The sequence below is a fragment of the Engraulis encrasicolus genome, chromosome 24 (assembly GCF_034702125.1).
Source record: "Engraulis encrasicolus isolate BLACKSEA-1 chromosome 24, IST_EnEncr_1.0, whole genome shotgun sequence".
Classification (NCBI taxonomy): domain Eukaryota; kingdom Metazoa; phylum Chordata; class Actinopteri; order Clupeiformes; family Engraulidae; genus Engraulis; species Engraulis encrasicolus.
In genome coordinates, this window is record NC_085880.1 from 40490999 (window position 1) to 40503498 (window position 12500).

Consider the following 12500-nt stretch of genomic DNA (forward strand, 5'->3'; position numbering starts at 1 on the left):
CATAGCCGATTGTGATCTACAGTCATTGGAAACATTTCCAAAATGGTGACCAATAGGGCTGTAATGATACACTCAACTCGATTCAGTTCGTATCACGATCTTTGACCTATGGTTCGATACAGTTATTAATCACTTCTGTAATGTGTTATTCCCAACACTGATACTAATACTAATGATTGATACCAACCCTGTACTGGGGTTAAAATTACCCTCTTTGGTGCAGTAAAATGTAACAGCTTCTGAGGATGACGCTCTTTATCTATAAACGCATAATAAGTGTGAGGTTCTGACCAAAGGGCCACCGATACAAAATGACTCATAATAAACTGATATTATGATATTATGTTAAGAAACTCATAATTGCACGTGACCTGAGGAAGGCCGACAGGTCGAAACGTTGTCACATTAAAAACGTGTTTCTTTAACTTGAGAGTGTGCGGCACTTCTCTCCTCCAGCAAGTGTATTTACTGTTTGCCAGCACCTCTGTTTCTGGTGTGTGGTTGGCTCATCAACAAACTCATAATAAACAGCTCCAACTCCAGATCGAAAGGAATGCTCATAACACGTCTACAGTATCTGTGGTTAAAGAAGAGCTGAGCAGAAGTCAATTGTGCGGTACAACCATCTAGTGTTACTTGTAAATGACCCATGCACATTTTCAAGGCCTTAGAGTCACAACGGTACACTCGAATGTCGACCTACGTTATAACAGAGATTATGAAACCTCATGCACACCAATGTTCTTTCTCCTGGTAGGCTTGAGGAATAACAGGTATTAGGTTTAAGCGTTAGCCTGGATTTGTGTTTCATCATTTGACATGCCTGTTTTGAACATCACCTTGCCGTCTGGTCTACTTATAAAAACATAATCCTCAGACACGTCTCATTAAAGCCAATATGGCCCTCAGACTCCTGAAATATTCCAACAGCAGGCTATAGGGTTGCAAACCTCGTTGTCTGGGCCCGTGGTCTGAGAGAGTGCCTCTGTGAAAACCATCAAGTAGGTGGCTTTCAAGAGCGCTACTGTTACAGTGACTTCCTTGTTACAGTAGAACAGACCAGCCTGATCGCACAGAATTTCGTGAAATGAACACAGACCTTTGGGGCAAGAAATCTGTGGCAGTTTCACGGATTTTGGCAAAATCTATGAAATTAAAGCTACAGTAGGCTCAAACTACATGACTCCCGATTTTGTGTCCGACTTTGAGGTCGGGTTGCGGTGCACATACAAAGAGAATCGCAACTGTCAATCTTATCCCCGATCGCAAACACAGAGACAATGCCCAACGTTCTATTTCGAGTCGTAAATATCAAACAGTGTTTGATATCTGCGATTTGCGATCGGCAAGTCTTTGAGCTTAGAACATCGCACACAACGGGTAAATCTTGCCTGACAATCGCTTGTGATGGTCCTGGGTGGTAACGTTCCACCGATTTACACAGACTTTGTGTCACAATGGTCCGTGTTAATTTCACAGAATTCTGTGAAGTCATTTTGCACAGGCAATGTTCCGTCTCAGTGAGTTGGTGGGTCTGGAAGCAGACGTTTTGCAGCGGGAGAGGTCTGAGGAGGTGAGGAGACGTTCTGTCATCGCACTGAGAGTCTTACAGAGCACATGGTTGATGGGGTGAAGGGTGTCTGAAGAGCAGAGGTGTCAATTCCTGGTCCAGAAAGTAAAAACCCTGCCACAGTTTCCTTCCAACACAGGTGACTCTAATAAGCAGCTGGTCTTGAGTGTTCAATTATCAGGTGATTCGGAGATGGTTGGATCGACATCTGTGGCAGGGTTTTTACTTTCTGAACCCTAGGATTGACACCTCTGCTGAAGAGTCGGATGGTGGGTGGTATGCTGAGTAAATGGTAAGGTGACCAGAACTCTGAAGGTTCATATCCCTGTGCCAAAATACAGCCAAGCTGGCGGGTTTAGAGGAAGGAAGCTATGGGGACAGACTCAGGTCTGCAGACGTGAGTGGGTGAGAACATATTCCCCGCTGTGTAACGTGAGATAGCTGAATTCTGTCATCAGAAGGAGCTGTTGACTGGGTGGAGGTGTTTATGAGGAGGCGGTGAAGTGCCTGGAAAATGGCAGGGTGCTCAGAACTCGGAGGTGAAAACCAAAACATTTCTTTCTCTCTTATTTTTAAAAGGTGTTTTTTTTTTCTTTTATGGTTTTATTTACGATAGGACAGCTAGAGATTGACAGGAAATGAGCAGGGAGAGAGCCTGGGTTGTCGGCATAGCAGCCCGCTCTCCATTGTGAAAACATGATTAGCAAATCAGAATGTGTCAACAACAGGTACAAAAGTAAAGTAATGAAATTATCATAATTCAATTTTATGATAAGCATTACAGTATGCACATCATGTTTGCTTTTTTTGTCCTTATATGCCTGTCTCATCCTTTTTGAGGTTACTTTACATTTGTCTTTTAATCAGTCTCATCTCTTCCTCCCACTCTTACACCTCCAGTCTCCAGTCAAACACCTCATGGACACAGTCAGGCCCTCCGACATATGTTGTATGTATTGGCTAGGGGGCCCTTTCAGATGACTTTGTCCTGGGCCCAGCAAAAGCTGTCAGCGGCCCTGCCCACAGCAGGTCTCCACTGTACTGTAAGACAGAGGAGGGAAATGGCATCTGGTGATTAATTCGTTTGGCCAGCGACTGCAAACTGTGACCGATCGGGATTCTTTGGACTTAATGTCTTTTTTTCCCCCCATGCTGTGTGGTAGACCGCACACGTCGCCACCACCACTCCAGCAAAATAAATAAATAAATAAATAAAATAAAAAATAAAAAACAAGTCTCTCCAGGGGATAAAGCCGAGGAAAAATCTCAGCCCTCGGCTCCTCTTGACAGGGTGTAATCTGAGGGCAGGGGTGCTGACAGCTTTGGCTGGGCCCAGGACAAAGTCCTCTGAAAGGCCCCCCCAACCAAAACATCCAATGTAATGAGGACCCAATTATGGGCACCCAATCTCCCTAGGCCCAGGACAACTGACCCCTTTGTCCACCCCCTTGTCGTCGTCTTCCCTGTCTGAGGGTAACAAAGTCAGATGGGGACCAGTGGCTCATGCGGTCATCGCGTGAGGAGCCACTTTTCTACCATTTTATTGATCAGCAGCCTGCGTGATAAAGCTCAGGCTGAAGTGGGGTAATGACTGTGGAAACGTGTGTGTGTGTGTGTGTGTGTGTGTGTGTGTGTGTGTGTGTGTGTGTGTGTGTGTGTGTGTGTGTGTGTGTGTGTGTGTGTGTGTGTGTGTGTGTGTGTGTGTCTGTTGAAGCAAGGAAATGACTCTGGGAATGTGTGTGTGTGTGTGTGTGTGTGTGTGTGTGTGTGTGTGTGTGTGTGTGTGTGTGTGTGTGTGTGTGTGTGTGTGTGTGTGCTTCTGTGTGTGTGTTTATGTGAATGTGCGTGTGTGTGTGTGTGTGTGTGTGTGTGTGTGTGTGTGTGTGTGTGTGTGTTTGTGTGTGTGTGTGTGTGTAAGCTGAAGCGGGTTAATGACTCTGTAAATAGGGGTGTTCCAGTTCAGGGGGTGTATGACGGATACGTGGAATACGGATAGATGGCACGGCTGTGTGTGTGTGTGTGTGTGTGTGTGTGTGTGTGTGTGTGTGTGTGTGTGTGTGTGTGTGTGTGTGTGTGTGTGTGTGTGTGTGTGTGTGTGTGTGTGTGTGTGTGTGTGCATGTGGGCGTGTGTGTATGTATGTGCGCACCGGATGGATCAATAGACCACACTGATGTGCTGTGTGAGAAAGCCTTATTAAAAATGTGCCTTGGAGCGCTGTAATGGACGAGAGGAAGTGTTCACAAAAGAGCACCGAGGGGATTCACAGCACACGTGTCTTTTTCTCTCTGAGAGGGCTGGTAAATGAATGCACAAACACATATATGATCGCCAGGCCTGGACTGGGGGAGCAACAGGGCCCAGGCACTTTTGGCTTAAAGGGGCCCCTCATAATTAGAGGCGCAGAGCAGACTTGCTGGTGGGCCCCACACCCTTGTGGGCCCCGTACCTTTGTGGGCCCCTATTTTCAGAAACGTATAAAAGATAAAAAATAAATTATTCTTCTTTTTTTACATTTCTGAAAATAGGGGGCCACAAGGGTGTGGGGCCCACCAGGAAATTCCCACTATGCCAGATGGCCAGTCCAGCCCTGATGACTGAGCCCTGAGTGATAACCAGCCCTTATGTCCGGTAGATAGCGCCCATGGGCTTCTTCACATCATACAGGCTTCCTTGTGTTAGCTCAGAAGGGCTATCAATTGGTGGCATGGGAGCAATGGTGTCTAACAGACCTGGAGCTGTATGATACACAAGTGTGGTGTAACCAGACCACCAGGGACTGTGGTGTTTCCGAGGCTTATGGTTTAGTACAAAAGTAAACAGATGGGCAGTCCCAGAATAAAAAACGAACGCCACAAATTGATAAACGGCGGCTTATACTACATCACAATGCACAGAAATAACACCTGCACTGGCATTATGTTTTTTGTTTAACACTACTGGTCTACGGTAGAGTGTCTCAACGGGGGCTTAGCTCTACAGCCCCCCAGGGGGCGTTTGGAAGGCCTAGGGTGGCGCTGGGAAGGATGCATCTGAGAGGGGTCAGTGCTTAGTTGCCATTTTGGGTTGGGAGGCTTACGACGAGGCCCAGGGGTTGTTCGTTCAAAAAAGGTTGAGATACACTGGTCTACAGGAAACGCTTGCCACTATTGAAATAGCAATGTAAAATTTCCAACCGTCTACTGACAATTCAGTTCAGAGGTAGTCCCTGAACATTTTTTGGGGGGACAAGGTGTCCTCGGTCTGAAAAAGGTTGAGAACCACATGGTCTATGAGAAACGCTTGCCACTCACCGTGCCCCACCACAGCGCATTGGCGTAGGTGTGTATGTAAGGCTGATGGCTGTACTCAAAGGTGTGGTACATTTTTACTGTAATGTACAATTATGTGTTTAAGGTCTTAATGTGTGTTTTATATTTGTGTATTTATGTAAGGTGACGTACACCTTAATTTCCTCCGGGATTAATAAAGGTATCCTCAGAGCCGGTTCTGACCTCTGTGGGGCCCTAAGCAAAAATATGCCAAGGGCCCCCCCTAACTATATAAAAAAAATCATGTCATCCAGACCTGTTCCATCCGACATTAACCACAGACGAAGGGGTGAACCGCGTAGGTCTAGATACTTGACGGAATCAATAATAAGTTTGTCGTTTTTTAAATTAGCCTATTTTTTATTATTTTTTTTACCTCAACGTAAGTGACGTCATGGGCAACGCGAGGCCCTACGCAGAGAGCGTAGTGAGCGTTATGGGCCCGCCGACTCTGTGTATTCTAGTCTAACGTTTACCACTCACCGTGCCCCACCAGAGTGCGTCTGCGTAGGTGGCGAACTGCTTGTTGAACTCCTTCTCCACCAGGTAGACCAGGAAGGAGGAGAAGATGAGGACCAGGAAGCCGATGTACCAGGCCGTAACCAGCTCCTGTGATGGAGACAAGACACACACACACAAACACACACACACACACACACACACACACACACACACGCACACACACACACACACACACACACACACACACACACACACACACACACACACACACACACACACACACACACACAGCACGCACACGCACACACACAGCACACACGCACACAAAGGCACACAGGAAAGTGGTGGTGGGTGGAAGGGTGTGGGGACAACCGGGAAATGCCCGCTATGCCAGATGGCCAGTCCAGACCTGCTGGGTCCTATAAAAACATTCCCTGGTTCTGCTGCCCTACTGTGGGGCATTAGACCCTACAGAGTAGTAGTTCTGGGTCCATGGGGTCCTCTTCTAAAAACATCCCAGCGCAGCGCATCATTCCCGCCCCGGTGTGCGGTGTCACACTCCATGCAGACAAACAGCGAGAGCCTCCGGCAGGTCACAGAGTGCAGACGTACTATACAGTATATGAGAAGCGTTGGTTCAAAACAAACACATCAGTTCGGTTCGGCCCCTCGTCTCGGCTCCCCCTCGCTGTGGGGTACAGGAGAGGTTTATTTTCGCTCGTACGCATATTCAACAAGATAAACTATTGGCTATTAAATTATGGAGTTCAAGGGAAGCATTAAACCACAGGCAGGCTGTGACTGACTGACAGGCCAGTGGAAAATGTTTCGAAATGAAAGGGGGGAAGTGGTGGGGGAAATGAAAGAGAGAGAGAGAGCTGGGGAGGTTTTTAGAGGTTTGCACAAAGAAATAATAAAAAGAGAAAAAGAAAAGAAATGAAAAGTGGATGCATCTCGGTGGCTGCAGTGATCCATCCAATCGGTTGTTTTGTCCCACAGTGATTCTGACAAATGGCGGGTTTTGCTAAGTGCGGAGGAAACCTGTGGTTTGGCCATCGCCACCGCCGCCCTGCGTCAAGACGAAACGGCAACGTCAATGGGAACCAGTTCTCTACTGCTGCCACAACCCTGACTGACCGACCGACTGAAATCAATTCCTGGACTCCGTTTCTCGAAAGCATCATTGCTAAACAGTTAGCAACTTACTACGTTTCCAATAGGAACTTACATTGCAATGATGCTGTTGAGAAACACACCCCTGATTCGAACCCCATCCCAATTACATAGTTCATAGATCCAGGATTCTCCAGCCACACCATCTAAGAAAATCACTGCTTTTTGACAGCATTTCTAGGTCGATTCGCAAAAACATAGTCATGTTCTTTTCATTGTAAGATATCACTGTTTCACATTGACGTCAGCAAAACATCTCATTAGGGGACATGAAGCAAGTCAACCAAACCTTGAAAGCTTTTTTTTAACCTGGTAAGACACAGCGTTATAAATTAGCTGCTATCAGAATGGCAATGGCCAAGTCGTAGTGCATTACTAAAGACCCTGTGTTATGTCATAGCAGTGTAGTGCTATAGAAGATAACTTTTCAATGACTATAACAGCGTGCCCCTGGAGGTACGGCAGGCATTAAGGGGATACAAAATAGTGTAGACTACAAATCCCAGCTCACCTTGCTGTGTGCGTAAACTACAGATCCTAGCAGCTTCCAGGTGCCTCCACGTCTGTCCATGCGCACCATGCGCAGGATCTGCAGGAATCGCAGGCTTCGGAGCGCTGATGTCGCAAAGATGTTGCCTTGGCTACCGGCGGAAACTACAGCAATGGATGCAATGAGGACAATGATATCTGGAAGAGGAAGCAGAGAATTAGGGGTGTATTTCATGACAATCGATTATTTTATAATAATAACACTGAATTTGGCACTGGTTCATTTTGTTCAGGAGAGATTAGGTAATATTCCTGTTGTAATGGAAGCTCGCTCCCAGATGCAACTGAAGAATAAGCTGTGTTTTTACACATTTACTGAAGTAAATATCACAATGCATCGCAAAAGCACATAAATTGCAGAAATTGCAATACATAATGATAGATTTGCATTTGCCTTTTCCACTGCCGGTTTTCTGGTATGCTTATACTCCACACAGTGCGACTCGGCTGCCACGTTTTGCTTTTCGAATAGGCACAAGGCAGCTCAATCTTAAAGCAAAAAGTGGCAGCCGAGTCACGCTGTGTCAAGCTGTAGGCTTACCAGAAAACCGGCAGTGGAAAAGAGGCAATTGTGGCATGTGCATCGTGATGTGAATTGTATCTTGAACCATTGGCCAATATTCACCCCTAATAATGACATAATGAGTCAGCCCGCTAAGCCATGCAGATGTGACTTCGTAATGTCTATTCAAAATATCAGAGTAGTCTTTGGTAGTCTTTGGATTGTCCGTCTATGACATCTAAAGTAGCGCTACAGAGCATCACAGTGTTGATGGCCTATGGATGACCACCAAAATGTGTCCATGATGGACGCGGAGCAAATAAATAACGAGAATGAGACTGAGCTCCAGCGTGCGGTTTCTTTTACTTTTATGTGACATCTACTGTAGGCCATTTTTGTTTCATCTCGAATGGAAAGAACATGGAAAATCCAGATGTTTGACGCAAGGGCTTTTGTAATGAAATTTCAATCACTAGACCTCAGTTATTCAACTATGCTCATGAAACTGCAGGCAGCGGCAGCATTGGATATATTTACTCAAGAAAAATGACATGCACACACGCACACGTGCACACACACACAGACACGCGTGCGCGCACACACACACACACACACACACACACACACACACACACACACACACACACACACACACACACACACACACACACACACACACACACACACACACACACACACACACACACACACAGAGACAAGCACGCACACATACTTACACATATATGCGCACACACATACTATGCAGGCACGCACACACACACACACACACACACACACACACACACACACACACACACACACACACACACACACACACACACACACACACACACACAAACACACACACACACACACACACACACACACACACACACACACACACACACACACACACACACACACACACAACAAAAACCCACTATGGAAACTGGGGGAAAGTTGAGTGGAAAGATTCCCCCCCCTTCCTCCACTTCGCCCACCCACCCGCCTCACTCTAATCTACGCTACGCCACCGACCACCCTCCAGTCCACCTCTGCCAGCCGCCAGTCACTCATGTGTCTGGCCTGACAAGCTTCCGTGCTGGGCGTAATGAGATTAAAAGCTGGCTCTCTCCTCTCTCCCGTGGCCCCTGTAACCGAGCCCTTGTGAGGGGAACTCCGTGGTGCAGTGCCGTGCCGTGCGTCTGGGTCTGGGTCTGGGTCTGGGTCTGGGGTCTGCCTGCTGCTGGATGAACCTCCCTGCCTCCCTCCCTCCCTCCCTTCCTATGAGCTTCTCTTTTCTTCCCTGCAGGAAAACAGGACAGCAGTGGTGCCGTGTCGTGCCGTGCGTCTGGGGTCTGGGTCTGCCTGCTGCTGGGTGAAGCTGAACCTCCTCCCTCCCTTCCTATGAGCTTCTCTTTTCTTCCCTGCAGGAAAACAGGCCCAGTGAGAGATGGAGAGATGGAGAGATGGAGAGATGGAGGGATGGGGTGAATCTCCATTCCTGTCTGCCTGCCTGCCTGCTTGTGTGGTTCTGTGGTCCCCAGTGTGTGTGTGTCTTGGTGTGTGTGTGTGTGTGTGTGTGTGTGTGTGTGTGTGTGTGTGTGTGTGTGTGTGTGTGTGTGTGTGTGTGTGTGTGTGTGTGTGTGTGTGTGTGTGTGTGTGTGTGTGTGTGTGTGTGTGTGTGTGTCTGCGCGCCTTTACAGGGCATCAAATGTTGTACATGGGAATAGTGTGGAATGAAATGTTCTAAAAGGTGAACCCTAGGGGATATGGCAAAAACCCTATGTACATATTTGCACACCATATTTGCACAACCTACACAGGTGGGAGCACATGCACACACACACACACACACACACACACACACACACACACACACACACACACACACACACACACACACACACACACACACACACACACACACACACACACACACACACACACACACACACACACACACACACACACACACACACACACACACACACTCTCTCTCTCTAGATTGTCAAGAATCAAGGTCAGACACAATGTCAACTTCAACATGTTACACACGGAATGTCAGACCTTATATCAAAGACACATTACTGTGCGTTCAGACTTATCAAATGTGCCTATGCACATACTTCTTCAAACACACGCATAAAGTACATGATACATGTACATAGGGCCGCTGACAACTTTTGCCGGGCCCAGGACAAAGTCATTTGAAAGGGCCCCAGATTCAATACATATCATGTAATGTGAACTCAATTTTGGGCCCCCTCAATCCTCGGGCCCAGGACAACTGACCTCTTTGTCCCTTCCTGTCGGCTTCCCTGCATGTACAAGCACCAATTCCCAAATGAGCTTATTAGGTAAAAGGTCCGTCAAAAAAACAAACAAAAAAAACATCCGCAGGCCCGCCCGCCGTGCCAGGTAAAGGGCTGCTAGCTGCGACCAATGTGGGATAATATTGTCTTTCTCTCAAATCTCACCTGATCACATTTCCTACTTTAGAGGGTACATGCCTGCGTCACACGCAAAGAAGGAATGTACTCTCCTTAAGGCTCATGCTTGGGAACATTTATCAGGGGTTTGTGTGTGTGTGTGTGTGTGTGTGTGTGTGTGTGTGTGTGTGTGTGTGTGTGTGTGTGTGTGTGTGTGTGTGTGTGTGTGTGTGTATGTGTGTGTGTGTGTGTGTGTGTGTGCGTGTGTGTGTGTGCGTGTGTGTGTGTGTGTGTGTGTGTGTGTGTGTGAATTTTCTCTCCTTAAGGCTCCTGCTTGGGAACATTTATCAGGGGTTTGTGGGGAGTCTGGAATGACTTATTATGGCAAACACAAAGAAAAAGAGAGCAGGGAATTTGGAAAACTCACAAGTGGAGGAAAGGGTTCAAATTATTCTTTTATTCTCCGAAGTCCTCAGTATTCATGGTACTCTTGAGCTCTTTCACTCTTTAGAGTGATGAGCAATTGAAGAGCTTTGTTGCAACATGACATAAATATATTATATCCATTTTGGAACTTTTTTTTTTGGAACACTTTTTTTGGTCCATTAATATTGCTAGAGTTTCCATTGATAGGTTGTCCTCTAGTAATATTGCTAGAAATCCACCAGACAGCAAATACATGTAACCATCAGAGGTGATTCTAGGGTAACTTGGGCCCCTAAGCAAAAAATCTAAAGAATGATCATTCGCAAAAAATAATCACTAGTTGTTTCAAGTCTTAGTGGTTATTCACCATGTACAAAAACATATAGGCTTGGGGGGCAGGGGCGCCACCAGAAATTCTGGGCCCTATGAAAGATTCAAATTTTGTTAGTGCTTTTGGGCCCTCTTAAGGGCCCTTGTCAGTGCTTGGGCCCTTAGAATTTGTAAGATCTTTCCCCCCCTAGTGGCACCCATGTTGGGGGCCCCCGAGTGGCTGCTTGCCTAGCCTGATGACAAGATTTACCTCTGCTAACCATACAAGTGAATACAAGTCTGCAAGCCCCCTTCAGTACCTCCGCAACGCCCGTAGGGGATCCCGACCCCTAGTTTGGGAACCACTGATGTGAAAGCCCACCTGGGAAACTCCAACTCCCTTTGTCATTTGACACAGCACTCCACAGCACACAAGTGCACACTGCACACGGCACACAACGAAATTGTATTTATGCCTCACCCAAGGGGGCAAGGGGGCAGCCCCCAATGGCATCCCAAGGGAGCAGTGCGGCAGGACGGTACCATGCTCAGGGTACCTCAGTCATGGAGGAGGATGGGGGAGAACACTGGTTAATTACTCCCCCCACCAACCTGCATGGCGGGTCGAGAGTCGAACCGGCAACCATTGGGTTACAAGTCCAACACTCTAACCGCTTACCAGAGGTGGAAAGTAACTAATTAAGCCTAGTTTATAAAGAGTTGGCGCGTGCGACCTCTCACTCAAACGCTGATGGCTGACATGGAGGCTGACGATGGAGATTCACTTAACTCACAGGAGATGAACATTAGCTGTTCTTCCTCTAACCCAGTGCACCCCTGCACATCTAGAGGCAGAAGACGCTGATTGTTAAAAAGTAACTTTTTACTTTAACTCAAAGTACATTTTAAATTATTTACTTTTTACTTGAGTAGATTTTTTGACTGGTAAATTTACTCATACTTGAGTACATTTTCAACAGAGTAACAGTACTTGTACTTGAGTACAATATTTTAGTACTCTTTCCACCTCTGCCGCTTACCCATGACTGCTCTGATGTACTGCATTATTCATGTCCATCAGCTCATGTAAATCTCTCGGTCAACAAATGGGAAAAGCAACAAAGGAGACAAATTGCCCAAAATAAAGTACTAAATGCTTGAGCCCTTCCACAAGCACTTCAACTTTCCCCTCCTGCCCCAGGGACAAAGGGAACAAGAGGATATAAGTGTGTGTGGGGGGTGGAGGATGGGTCGTGTGTAGGAGATCGGTTTGGGCTTGAGGCAAATGGAGCAGTCACTGAATGTTTTGTAGGCCAAACAACACAAGTGGTTAGAAGAATGGAAGCAAAGGGGAAAAGTCAAGAGTGCGGAAATATGCAGAAGAGAAGAGAAGAGAAGAGAAGAGAAGAGAAGAGAAGAGAAGAGAAGAGAAGAGAAGAGAAGAGAAGAGAAGAGAAGAGAAGAGAAGATGAGAGAACAGAAGATGAGAGAACAGAAGAAGAGAGGAAAGGAGAGGAGAGGAGAAAAGAGGAGATGAGAAAAGAGGAGAGAAGAGAAGAGAAGAAAAGAGAAGAGAAGAGAAAGGAAAAGAAGAGAAGAAAAGAAGAGGAGAAGAGAAGTGAAAGGAATAGAGAAGAAGAGAAGAATTGAGGATGAGGAGAGAAATGCGATTGGAGAGAGAAGAAAAGCTAAAGATACTGCAGTGATGAGAGAGCAACAGAGGAAGAGTGGAGAGGAGAGGAGAAGACGATAACAGAGAGGAGTGGAG

General features: G+C 46.7%; 1 protein-coding gene across 4 annotated transcripts in view; it reads right to left on the reverse strand.

Annotated features, from left to right (window-relative positions):
- The window catches only part of kcnq5a (potassium voltage-gated channel, KQT-like subfamily, member 5a), a 324848-nt gene that overhangs the window by 53697 nt on the left and 258651 nt on the right, over positions 1–12500 (reverse strand). For all 4 annotated transcript variants that reach the window (XM_063190922.1, XM_063190921.1, XM_063190918.1 and 1 more), the window contains exons 4-5: positions 7026–7201; positions 5363–5488 (exon numbers count right to left, since the gene is read on the reverse strand). In XM_063190922.1, coding sequence (XP_063046992.1) covers positions 5363–5488; positions 7026–7201 — 302 coding nt within the window. The remainder of the gene's footprint in view (positions 1–5362; positions 5489–7025; positions 7202–12500) is intronic.